The sequence below is a fragment of the Tasmannia lanceolata genome, unplaced genomic scaffold, assembly GCF_043159265.1.
Source record: "Tasmannia lanceolata isolate RefF3 unplaced genomic scaffold, GAP_Taslan_0.1 ptg000018l, whole genome shotgun sequence".
Taxonomy (NCBI): domain Eukaryota; kingdom Viridiplantae; phylum Streptophyta; class Magnoliopsida; order Canellales; family Winteraceae; genus Tasmannia; species Tasmannia lanceolata.
The window spans coordinates 22795238-22809116 of NW_027518695.1; the positions used below are offsets into that span (position 1 = coordinate 22795238).

The following is a 13879-nucleotide window of genomic DNA, read 5'->3' on the forward strand; positions in this document are numbered from 1 at the left end:
CCAGCCGCTGGATAGCCTAATAAAGTAAAAGAAAACAATATCAAACACTTCTATGCCCAACCACAAATACCACCCCAATATGGGGATGAAATCAGATGATGCTAAAGTAATCATCTGATATCATAATACACATGATAATATTTCTACAAACCGCCTTGAAATCAAACAGTACTCATGTCGATAACATCGAATAGAGTAGTCATTTGATTTCCTTCTTCAATTAAACAATTTATTCAACTAAAAAAAAAAGTATGATAAGCTTTCAAGATAGTCTCACCTGAACAGTCCATTCACCTTCAGAACCTAACTCAAAAACTTAACATAAAAGAAGAAGCTTAGATTTTTAACAAATTATACAAATGCATGCAATGATATTTCTGATTTTTATAAATTTTGGTGCATAACAGGGGGCATCAACTTGTGCAGTTTCAAGTGCAAGAATGGTGAGCCACAAAACACAAAGACGGGCTCCAAGTAACCTTATCATAGCCCAGAGAAGGGTTCTTTTTTTTTTAAATGGTTAAGAGAAATCCAAAAGGTTGGGTAGGCCTACTAAACAAAAGAGGGGAGCGCTACTTGGATTGAGCGAGTCCCCTGAAGATGGGCTTGGGCTATCGCCTTCATCGCCCAGACCCGAGGGTAGATTTCTGAATCCCAATAATAATGCCAAACCCTGACAATGACCTGATGAAGAGAATCCTTTCTAAGTTAAAAGAAATGATCATACCCGGGGTAGGTAATTGCCTCTGGCCCACTCACATTCGTACCATCAAACGGACATGAGACCAATAATTGGATCTAAAATGAAGTTGTTGGGTCCTCAAAACATTTTTCCTGGAAAGGTAACTACCTATGAATTCGGTAATTCAATGACAACAAGCTCATATACCCATAATCATGGGACTAAGAAATTGCCCATTGCTTCGCAATCTGACAGACAGACCCATGCATGCGGACATAGAACTAGAGAAAACTTGCAGATGGCCCCGAATTGAAGTGATCGAGATATATATAATGGGCTATAAGCTAACACTCCCACTGCCAAGTGGATTTACCAAAGGAAAATTCTCCATCTACGGGCTCAAACACAAAGCAAACACTCAGAAACTCCATTCGATACCCCTCGCATTTCTTCTTCAACTATAAATCTCAAAACTCAAATAAAATAGCTGAAATTATACTTGATAAACCGGCGAGCATGCGCTACCTTTCCTCTTAGATAAAATCAAAAGAATTAAGATCGAAAGAGAATCCTAAATTTTAATAGCATAACCATTTTTTTTTTTTCAAGAGGTGAAAACAACCAATCAATTCAACCGAGAAGCAAAAAATTCGGAATATAGTAAGATCAAACCTGTAAGTATATCAATCAGGAAATCAATTGAATCACCCTACTATATTTACGACCTGGGGCCAACTAACAAAATCAGAAGATTTGCCTTTTTCAGTTAATACAGCTGACTTGAGAATCCATTCATCAAGGAAAATTAAGCATTAGATTGGACTTAAAAACGAAATTAACACCAAACCCGTAAATTAATGCCATAATTCCGAGCAAAAAGGCGAACAACCGCTCAAATTTCCACAATACAAGTGGAGTGAAGAATATTACCTGAAGGCCCAAACAGGGATGAACGAGGCTCTGTATTTCGGACTCTTTCGTTGATATGGATCCCGATGACGCCGGCCGATCGTTGGGTTTTGCTGGAAAACACGCTTGTCTATAAGGTTGGGAGCTTCGGATATTGATGATGGGCACGATTGGATTCCGACAAGATTGCCGGAAGTTGCAGAGGATTTGGGATTGCCGGAGAGTACAGGGGACGTCGGAAAAACAGGTTGGGGGTACATATGTTCATAGAAAGAGTGAAATGGGTTTGGTTGCTGGGCTGCTAGACACGAGATAAGATTCGGAGGTGGGTTGTAGAGATGGGTTTCAAGGTGGGTTTGGAGGAATGGAAATGGCGGCAATGGATAGCTTGGGATGGGTTTGGGTGATTTCGAGAAGTGCAAACGGGGGAAGGCTGAGAATGGTGGAGATATAGAGGGTTTAATGGAGGAGCAATGGAGGAGGGTCTAATGGTGGTGGTGGAGGTTTTTAATGGAGGTGGTGGTGCCGGTGGAGGAGTAATCGGCCGGAGATGGGTTTGGGAGAAGAGAAGGGGTTTCGAGGGTGGGGATGGAGGTGGCTGTTGGAAGAAAAGAAGAAGAAAATGAGGAAGAAAAAAGGGGTGGTGCTAACCGGTGGTCGGATCTCCGATTGGAGTCGGTGGCTGGGAAAAGGTGGTGGAGGCAGCAACAGAGGTGGCTGACGGTGGCTCGCCGGAGATGGTGGAGATGATCGGCGGCTAGTGGAGATGGGTTTTCTCCACCCTCTTCTTCTTCGGTCTCTCTCTCCCTCTTGCGGCTGCTCAAAAATGGGTTTCCCCTCCTCTCAAAAAACCTAACTCGATGGGTTTTAAAGAAGAGAGGAAAAAGGTAAATTCGCCTCCCCCCTCTTTCCTAATGGACAACCCACTCTAGTGTAATTATGAATACCTTTTTCGCACAAAAAGGGGGGTCCAGGCAACACTGATGGCGAATAAGAAAAGGAATATATTCGCCCCCCCCCCCTTTCTAGTCTGGACAACTACCTATAGTATATTTATACTTTCTTTTTATACCAGCAGGGGGGGACCAAGCAGAAAATAGGGGTAAATATTTATGCGAAATATCTTCTTGAGAATTGATCTCAACCCTTCAAAATCCCTTTTCATTCAATGGCCAGGATTAAAACCCTAAAAATATCTAGGAAGCTTCCAAAGATTCCCCCCCCTAACCAATTTTGCTACACACTGATCAGTATACCCCTAATATCTCTCCGGACAACCCAAAATGGCTAATTTGAACTGCATTTTCAGATTCCAGCACAACCCCTTTTCTGGTTAAATCGCCACCCTTCTAAACTTGCACCCCGACATCGTCTTGGCTCGTTCGCTAAGCAAACGGGCTCGGATTGTGACGAAAATTTACAGGGACCCTGGTGGGACCCTAAGCTAACCTAGAGTGCAATTTGGGGTTCTAATACACTGATTTGAAGAAGTTAAGCATAAAACATGGAGGTGCAGGGCACGGTCAAAATGGGGTGTCTACACAATGATGATTTCAAATTATATATAGTGCTAATATCCTTACTACCATATTTTATAATGGCAATACTCACCGTATTTTGATGATCGCACTCCTCACTTTATTAAAATGAACGGTATGGCCCGTACCATAGGATGATCCAAACCGTCCATTAGATGGGCCACTGTCTACATAGGTTGTGGCCCAAAAATAATTTTCACAGGTTGATCCGAACCCTCCGATCTATAGCCGGTTATAGGTTGATCCAAACCGTCAATGTGATGGAACACAACATCAATCGGTCGTGCCCGTAAAATCATTTCCATAGGTTGATCCTAGCCCTCCAATCGATATAGGCTGATCCTAGCCCTCCAATCGATAAAAGTTTCCATAATTGTTGTTCCTCTTCAGGTGCCCGGAATCCGTCAATATTTTGCAAGTGTCCTGCATGAGTAATATAAAGTAGATCTTTCGTCATTGTCATATGTCTTTACCTTTTCTTGGTAGTTTTTTTTCGTAATTGTCATAGACAGGTACCCGGGTTGGTACTTTTTGTATGTAGATTAAGATTTTACCCTCAAATAATTTTTCAATAAGATAGATGTTAGATATCAACAAAGGGGTTAATGGTAAAAGAGTAATGCTGATGTGTAAATCTCAGAGAAAAAGAAAAGAAAATCCTTTTTTCCCTAGTTTTTTTCGTAATTGTCATAGACAGGTACCCTTGGTCAGTATGTAGATTAAGATTTTACCCTCAAATAATTTCTCAATGAGATAGAGGTTAGATATCAACAAAGGGGTTAATGGTAAAAGAGTAATGCTGATTGTGTAAATCTCAGAGAAATAGAAAAGAAAATCCTTTTTTCTCTCTCTCTCTCTTTCTCTCTCTCTCTCTCTCTCTATATATATATATATCTCTACACACTAGCTTAAAATACAGTGGGGCCCACATTATTTGGGTGATCCAAGCCATCCATTTTAAAGGCCCTCACATAGATAGGGTGTCTACAAAAAATCAGATCCATAGGATCATCCCAACCCTACGATTTGTGGAGGTAAAATGGATGTCTTTAAACCTTCACAAATTAGTCCATATTTTGCCTCCACAGTTCGAATGGTTAGGATGATCCTATGGATTTGATTTTTTGTGGACACCCTATCTATGTGAGGGCCTTAAAAATGAATGGTTTGGATCACCCAAATAATGTGGCCCCCACTGTATTTTAAGCTAGTGTGAGGAACCGTTTTCTCATATATATATATATATAGAGCTTGCAGTTCCTGCGGGTGCCCTCAGCTAAGCTTAGCTGCGGTGGCTCTTTAAAAACATAGGGGCCCCACATTGTTAGGATGATCTGAAGCATTCATTTGAAAGGCCACATCATAGATAGGGTGTGTACAAAAAATTAGCTCCATTGGATCATCCTAACCCCTCCAAAAGTGGGGGCAAAAATGGGCAGATTTGTGGACAAAATGTGTCTATCCATTTTTGCCCCTACTTTTGGAGGTGTTAGGATGATCCAATGGAGCTGATTTTTTGTACACACCATATCTATGATGTGGCCTTTCAAATGAATGCTTCGGATCATCCTAACAATGTGGGGCCCCTATGTTTTTAAAGAGCCACCTCATATAAGCTATATGAGGGCACCCTTAGGAACCCTTTTCTCATATATATATATATATATATATATATATATATATATATATATATATATATATGAGGTTAGTTTTTCTAGTCGGCCCTGTAGAGAAGTTTTTCTAGTCTGCCATTCTAAAAACCGTCAGATCTAAAGAGGTTTAATCTAAGCCCTTGAAATACAAAACCTAACGATTCTCTCCACTCCACAGAGAAAACAGAAATTCGTGCCTCTCCTCTCCACAGAGACCTCACCTCTCCTCTCCACTCTCTCGTGCCTCTCCTCTCCACTCTCTCTCGTGCGATTCTCTCCACTCCACAGAGAAAAGAGAACTTTCGTGCCTCACCTCTCCTCTCCACTCTCTCGTGCCTCTCCTCTCCACTCTCTCTCGTGCGATTCTCCCCCAACGGCTTAGAAGGGTTTTGAAAAAACCCAACCTCGCTGAATCTCTCTCTCTCTCTCTCGTGCGATTCTCCCCAACAGAGACCCGTACTCTCCACTCTCTCTCGCCGTCTCTCTCTCCCTCTCTTGCTCTCACAGTGAGACCTAGTTCTGGGTTTTCCCTACTTTGGGTAGCACAAATCAGAGGGTTTCAGAGACATCTCCCAATCAAAGGGTTTCAGAGACATCTCCAACCGAATCTTGTGAGTTTCTATCTTTTTAATCTTGGATATTTTTGGGGATTTTTTTGTGTGGTTATGGCTGAGATTTTTTAGGGTTTATAAAAGGGCGGATTTTTTTTTCTGATTATGGCAATTTCTAGGCTCGATTTCTGGGGCTATTTTGTGCAAAACTTCCTGAGAAAAACTCATTTAATGGTGGTAAAAATGGCTGGTTGGATATTTTTTGTGGTCATCTGCATATTTTTAGGGTTTATTGATGGCTGAGATTAAATGGAAATTGATCCATCTAATCTCACCCATCTAATCTGTGGATGGGCTCATTTTTTAGCAGATTTTTTCTCTCAATGTTTTCTGATGGATTTTCTCCTCACATTGAATCAATGAGCACATGAAAAACCCCTTCCTCTGTAAGTTTCTTCCTCACCTTCCTCTGCACATTTCTTAGGGTTTATAAATGGGTGGATTTTTTTGTAATTATGGCAATTTTTAGGCTCGAATTGTGGGGCTATTTTGTGCAAAAATTGTTGAAAAAAAAACTCATTTAAAGTTGGTAAAAATGGCTGGTTGGATATTTTTTGTGGTCATCTGCACATTTTTTGGGTTAATTGATGACTGAGATTAAATGGAAATTGATCCATCTAATCTCAGCCATCCAAATGAAAAACCCCTTCCTCTGTAAGTTTCTTCCTCACCTGCTAGCCATTTCATGATTTTGCCAAGACTGGTTGGATACTTCTGACTTACACTTGTAAAACCCTATTTATTTTTGTAAACTTGAATCAGTGTAATTCTACTATTGTGTTTGCCTTGCCCTGTATGATATATTTTCAGATATCCAAATTCTATCTGGTGACGAAGATTCTGAAATGCCCCATTAATTGTTGTTTTTCTTTTAGAATGGACTACTTGATAGATACTAACTTGGAGCAGACTGTTGGGCTATCAATTGATGACATCGATGCTAATAGGTTACTTTTTGATGAGGAGGGGGAAGCTTTTGGGTTAATAAACAATGAATCTATCGGCAATCAATTACGTTTGGATGAGGAAAGGGGAAATCTAAATGATGGTGCCTTACTTTCTATGGTCAACGAGGAGGGTTGTAGTGGTAACAGTAGTGAAGATGATGGTGAGAGTCATGTATTTAAGGAACCCTTTCTTAACCAGGAGTTTGAAAGTGTAGAAGCTGCGTATGAGTTTTATAATATTTATGGGTTGGCCACAGGTTTTGGTATAAGGAAATCCCAGACCGAAAAGTCGAAGGCAGATCATAAAGTTATAATGAGGAGATTTGTTTGTGCTAGAGAGGGGTTCAAAAATACTAAAGATAAGAGGCAATTAGGAAAAAAAGTGAAGTTGCATCGAAGTGTAAGAGATGGTTGTGGAGCGAAGTTGGAGATTAGAAAGAAAAATGAGAAGTGGGTTGTGTCTAAATTTGAAGCCAAACATTGTCATGAACTCACCTCTCCTGGCAAAAGACAAATGCATCGTTCACAGAATAACTTCATTAAGAATGTGGTCGCGAAAAATTTGATAGACACTCTCAGTGGACATGGGGTTCAATCTTCTAAAATTGCTAGGTTTCTTACTTCCACATCTAAAGCTAGTGCTGTCACAGCACATCAAGTTGTGTCCCACGTGAGAGTACGCAGACAGAACAATATGGGGAAAGAAGCATTCCTAGTAGTCCAACATTTTCATCAGAGACGAGCAGAAGATCCAAATTTCTATTTTGCCATGGAAATGGATAAGAAGGGGAATTTGCGATCCATGTTTTGGGCCGATTCACGGGCTAGGAATGCTTACTTGGTCTTCTCTGATGTCATTGTGTTTGATGTGACCTATAGGACGAATAGGTTTCAGATGCCTTTCGCACCATTTACTGGAGTTAACCATCATAGGCAATCTACCTTATTCGGATGTGCGTTGTTAGCAGATGAGAGAGAGGAGACATTTACATGGTTATTTGAACAATGGTTAAAATGCATGTTTGGTAAAGCTCCTGGTTGTATTATCACAGACATGGACATTGCTATGAGAAATGCTATTAGAACCGTTTTCCCAAACACACGTCATAGGTTTTGCTCGTGGCACATACAGAGGCACCTAGTTGAGCATATTGCACCCATGCGAGATTCTGATAGTGAGTTTAGTAAGGATTACAATAGGTGGTATTTCAAGAAAAACATACACGAATGTGAGGAAGAATGGGAAAAATTTGAGCAGAAATATGGGATTGAAGAAAACAGTTGGCTAGGTAACATGTGGCAGCTACGGAGTCATTGGGTGCCAGCTTATTTTAGGGACACTTTCACTGCTGGAATGTCATCTAGTTCACGTAGCGAAAGTATCAACTCATTCTTTGACGGATTTGTTAACCATAGCACTACTCTACAAGAATTCGTCGAACAATATGATAAGGCACTTGAAGATCGTCGAAAAAAAGAAGCTGAAGAAGATTTCAGGACAAAATCTTCAAACGCAATATTATTGTCTTCAAGGAACAAATTGGAAGCACAAGCTGGCAAATGTTATACAAGGTCAATTTTTACGCTATTCCAGATAGAGATCAAGGATAGCAATGATTGTTGGTTTGACTTATTGGGTGAGAATGGCAAAGTGACAGAATACAGTGTAGGATTGAGTGATGAAGAGACTTGGAGATGGTGCAAGGTTGTCTTTGAAGATTCTGAAGAAGGTGTGATGGTTACATGTGAGTGTGCGAAGTTCGAGATGGAGGGAATTTTATGCAAGCACATCCTTCGCATAATGTCCCTGAGGCGTTTAAGTAGCATTCCCGAGCGATATATATTGAGTAGATGGACAATTGAGGCAAGATTTGTTTTCCATGGTGGGATGTCTACGGCCGAAGAAGATAATGATGAGATTACACCTCTTCATAAATGGTTCCTAATTTCAAAGTATCAAAGATATTTAGATGATTATCAATGTCCGAAGAGCTTGTTCAAGAAGATGGATGAAACTCTTAATGAATGGATTGCGGATGGTGAACGACATAAGAAAGAGAAGCAAAATGCCTTGTCAACTAGCGGAAGCCAAGTATATTCTAACATTGTCATGGAAACCACAGAAATATCTATTCACGACCCCCAGCTTGTGAAAACCAAGGGTCGTCCGAGAAATGCTACACGGTTTAAATCTCCGATAGAGGTATCTGAAGCTGGATCCAAGAGACGGAGGTGTAAAAAATGTGGACAATTAGGCCATAATATGAGAACCTGTAACAAGAATTCAAAGGTATGGATTTCTACTTCCTTGTCTAGTTGTTTTAGGAGAGATAACATATATATCACTTTTTTCATTTACTATGTGTGCCAATAGATGTCGAGAAAAAATGATCAAGAGGAATCAAATGAGGACGGACAGGAAAAGGAAGCGGAAGAGGACCTAATGACAGATTGAACAACTACAACAGGTTTCTGTAACTTACATGTGCTTTACTATGTGTCTGCAAATTTAATGTGTCTGCTATATATAACTTACATGTGCTTTACTATGTGTCTGCTAAATTTAATGTGTCTGTTATATATAACTTACATGTGCTTTACTATTTACAGGTAAAATGGCAGAGCGTAGATGGTGTTGTGGACATCCCAAACATACCCTTCATCTGGATTATACCAGATATTGTCTTTTGCTTAGTGTTTTATTGAAGCAGTGTGTCACCTTGTATATTAAACAGAATGTTGAAATATTTCTGCAGGAACACCGGAAATGAGATCCAAAGGCTTGCTAAATCCATTAACAAGCTTGAATCCCAAGCAGCTGGTAAATATGCCTGTTTGTTTTCCTTTGCTAGTGTTATCTATCTATCTATCTTCTTGGTTAAGGTGTGTAAGCACTGTTGAATGGCTCAAGGCTTTACTTGGTTTTTGGCTAGTTTGCTGGGCCGTTGCTTATTTTGGCTACAGATGCTTGGTTATGCAATGCATCTTTTGATCTAATAGACTGTTTTTCTATGAGAATGCACTTTATATGTTAGGCTCCGTTTCTTTCGATGTAAAATGGGTGTAAAAACAAATTTTACGCTCATTTTTAGACTTAAAAATGGGCATAAAATTTGTTTAATGTCCATTGTGGACCATGTCTTTGAAAATAAAACTCCGAGCAGAGGCAAGTACAGTGTCTACTGTGGACCATGTCTTTGAAAATATTTTGTTTCCTTTCTGATATGTGAGCATCTATTTTACCATTCTGCATTATTTGATGTAATGGTTAATTTTGTGGTTTTTATTCTCAGGTTGCTTCGATAGCATCCCTTGCTAAACAACAAAAGAATACACTGGACAAAAGGATCCTGAAGATATCAGAATTAGGGATCTCAGTATGATGGTTTAGATCCTAAGGCTATTGAGGGAAGGTGGTTGTCCAATTCCCTTCTCCATGACAATGCCTCAACAGATATAATAAAAGTTATTTTTTCTCCTTTTTCTTATTCTTTTTTCTTGTTTTGTTTTTCAATATTGGAGTGTTACACACTTTTGCCAGAGGCTCTACTCTGCTTCAAACCATGTACTTTTTGCATAGATGGTAGCTGAGTGAGAAGGTTCCAATTAGCAAGTAGGTGTGCATTATGCGTGCTGGTGAAAGAAATACTAGATCAAGTGTCCCCTACCAAGGAAACTTTGGTGCTTCTCAGTGAGAAAGTCATTTTTGATTGGGGAGGCCCTTTCGGAAGTGTCGGAAAAGCCCTTTGGCGCCTGTTCTCTTTGTAGCAGTGTGACACATTTGAAAGGAAAGAAACAATAATATCTTCAATGACAGTTGAGAAGATAACCAAAAGGGGGGGCATTCTTTTGAAGAATATCACAATAGCCGAGGGGCGCTTGGACTTGTTCTAATAAAAAAAACTGAATTTTGATGGCAGCTCTGAGGGTAAAAAACCGGGACGTAGAGCTTGAAAAGTTTTGGAGTAGAACATGCAGAATCACTAGAGATAGATCTGTTACTCAAAAAAAAGGGGGGGCATTCTTTTGAAGAATATCACAATAGCCGGCATACTTAATAGTTTTGATAGCTTGGTTCTATTCCTCTGATCTGTAGTAGCAGAATTACCCATTCACTTCACATGAAGGGTTGAGAGCAATAAAAAAAAATTGAACATGGCTGATATTAGCCTCCAAAATCAGTTCATTTTTGCGCGAAGAAGCTAGACACAGATTTTAGATCACTTGTTTTTTCTTCTGTGATTCTTGAGCATGTTAAATTCTGTTGGGGATTCTGGAAGAAATAGAATTAACACCCACATGAGAATCAGCCCTCACTTTTCAGGAAGTAACAAGAAGACCCATTAACTAGAATTTCTTTCATTGCTTTTTTAGATGGCAGATTTCTTGTTGCAGAAACAGTCTAAATGTGATAATAAGGAAACATATTTGATCTAAGAACAACGTATACCACTAGTGGCCTACACTGCTCCACATATTTTTGGATTCAACTACAAGTTCTCGGAGTCCTTCGATGAGGTTTACTGCTAAAAAGTACTGTAACTGGTTCGCAGAGCATCATAGTAGAAAAATCAACATGTGCAGATAATGCTTCAGAAGGGATTACCTTTGATGACCATGCAGTAAATAAAAATCAACATGAGCAGCATAAGTTACAATGGAAAATGGCTATAGCCTATTGATTTACTGTCCATGTAACACAGAGTTAACACTGTATTACATATAAATCATATTTTTTGGGACTTAACACATAAAGATCACCGCTGCGATCAGTTAATCCCTGCTAAACTTCGCATAAACAGTTCTAAAATTTGAAGAGCTTTTTGTGAACCTTTAACACTAAGCGACATAAGTTACAATGGAAAATGGCTATAGCCTATTGATTTATTGTCCATGTAACACAGAGTTAACACTGTATTACATATAAATCATATTTTTTGGGACATAACACATAAAGATCACCGCTGCGATCAGTTAATCCCTGCTAAACTTTGCATAAACAGTTCTAAAATTTGAAAAGCTTGTTGAATGAGTGCAAAGATTAATACAGCCCCGAGTGTATGCGAATGAACTGGTAAATCAATGTTGGAAACACAACTAGGTAAGCTAGCGTAGGGAACTGGTAAATTAAAAGAACAACTATTGAAAGAAAGCTTCATTGTGCCATTGCTAAAACACTAATAAAGCATCATAGAATAGCAACCCAATTTACAATGAAGTGTCCATACAACAAACATAAACATAAAAAAAAATTAAAGGTTAAGTTCATCTAATCATAACAGCTTTAGGGTCATGGCAATCCAAGGTAACGGTCTGAAACTTTTGAAGAGATACAGTAGAAGAGGTACCAACAAATCAAGAAAAAAAGGGCAACAACTCCAACTGCTTTATTCCACCCCTTCTCATTCTCTATGACTTTAGAGCGTCGCACCAAGAGCTTCAATTCAACTACCGCTTCCTTCGTCTCTTGAACCAACACGTTCAATCTCGATACCTCATCTCCCAAGGTTCTCAGATGGTTATTGGATTCCCTCTGCCACCCAACCAAGCTAGATAACGCATCTCCCAAATCAGCTACCGCAAGGGCTGTCTCTTGCGTCGACATGTTCAATCTACCTATCTCTTCTCCCAACCTTCTCAGATGGTTATTGGATTGCCATTCGCCCATAAAATCTGGGTTGTTTAACACATCGTCCACCCATAGAAAATAATCGCACCTCCAAGTAATACCATCCTGGCATTATACAGATGTCAGTTCAACCTCTAAAATTGCCTACAAATAGAATATCACTTAAACCATCTTTACTTACGTTGAAATGACATGAGTAGAATACCCGTTCTTGATTACCATGCATATCAGTCTCGGCTATTTTCAGAGTAGCTTTCTTCTTACATTTACATTGAAGCACGGGGACTCTGAACAGGGTTGACCTTCCATCACTATTGAAAGATGAAGCCATCAATTTCTTTAACCTCCTTGCAAAAAATAAAGAAAATATTAGAAAATGAACCCTCATATAATAATTGTTCTGTACACATTTTCTTTAAAAAATGAACCCTCAATTTCAAACAAATACAACCACTAACAATTGTTTTGTACACATTTTCTTTAAAAAAAACTGGCAAAATCATGAAATGGCTAGCAGGTGAGGAAGAAACTTACAGAGGAAGGGGTTTTTCATTTGGATGGCTGAGATTAGATGGATCAATTTCCATTTAATCTCAGTCATCAATTAACCCAAAAAATGTGCAGATGACCACAAAAAATATCCAACCAGCCATTTTTACCAACTTTAAATGAGTTTTTTTTTCAACAATTTTTGCACAAAATAGCCCCACAATTCGAGCCTAAAAATTGCCATAATTACAAAAAAATCCACCCATTTATAAACCCTAAGAAATGTGCAGAGGAAGGTGAGGAAGAAACTTACAGAGGAAGGGGTTTTTCATGTGCTCATTGATTCAATGTGAGGAGAAAATCCATCAGAAAACATTGAGAGAAAAAATCTGCTAAAAAATGAGCCCATCCACATATTAGATGGGTGAGATTAGATGGATCAATTTCCATTTAATCTCAGCCATCAATAAACCCTAAAAATATGCAGATGACCACAAAAAATATCCAACCAGCCATTTTTACCACCATTAAATGAGTTTTTCTCAGGAAGTTTTGCACAAAATAGCCCCAGAAATCGAGCCTAGAAATTGCCATAATCAGAAAAAAAAATCCGCCCTTTTATAAACCCTAAAAAATCTCAGCCATAACCACACAAAAAAATCCCCAAAAAAATCCAAGATTAAAAAGATAGAAACTCACAAGATTCGGTTGGAGATGTCTCTGAAACCCTTTGATTGGGAGATGTCTCTGAAACCCTCTGATTTGTGCTACCCAAAGTAGGGAAAACCCAGAACTAGGTCTCACTGTGAGAGCAAGAGAGGGAGAGAGAGACGGCGAGAGAGAGTGGAGAGTACGGGTCTCTGTTGGGGAGAATCGCACGAGAGAGAGAGAGAGAGATTCAGCGAGGTTGGGTTTTTTCAAAACCCTTCTAAGCCGTTGGGGAAGAATCGCACGAGAGAGAGTGGAGAGGAGAGGCACGAGAGAGTGGAGAGGAGAGGTGAGGCACGAAAGTTCTCTTTTCTCTGTGGAGTGGAGAGAATCGCACGAGAGAGAGTGGAGAGGAGAGGCACGAGAGAGTGGAGAGGAGAGGTGAGGTCTCTGTGGAGAGGAGAGGCACGAATTTCTGTTTTCTCTGTGGAGTGGGGAGAATCGTTAGGTTTTGTATTTCAAGGGCTTAGATTAAACCTCTTTAGATCTGACGGTTTTTAGAATGGCAGACTAGAAAAACTTCTCTACAGGGCCGACTAGAAAAACTAACCTCATATATATATATATATATATATATATATAGACACACACACGTGTAGCTAACTTAGCTACACCAACGGCTTAAAATGCAGTGGGCCCACATTGTTTGGGTGATCCAAACTATTCATTTGATCTCATTGATAGTGTGTACCCAAAAAATCAGCTCCATTGGAT

General features: G+C 39.5%; 1 protein-coding gene across 1 annotated transcript; it reads left to right on the top strand.

Annotated features, from left to right (window-relative positions):
• The first annotated feature begins 6268 nt into the window (after positions 1–6268).
• Positions 6269–9045, top strand: LOC143850194 (protein FAR1-RELATED SEQUENCE 5-like). Its single transcript, XM_077359461.1, has 2 exons — positions 6269–8629; positions 8950–9045. Exons 1-2 carry the CDS (start codon positions 6269–6271, stop codon positions 9043–9045), a joined length of 2457 nt encoding a protein of 818 aa, XP_077215576.1.
• Positions 9046–13879: the final 4834 nt, after the last annotated feature.

What these genes read in the sequence shown, in the direction of transcription:
- LOC143850194 (XM_077359461.1), top strand. Translation starts at nt 6,269, where the DNA reads ATGGACTACTTGATAGATACTAACTTGGAGCAGACTGTTGGGCTATCA. An exon ending in CCTGTAACAAGAATTCAAAG is followed by an intron (nt 8,630 to 8,949) that starts GTATGGATTTCT and finishes TACTATTTACAG; the next exon opens with GTAAAATGGCAGAGCGTAGA.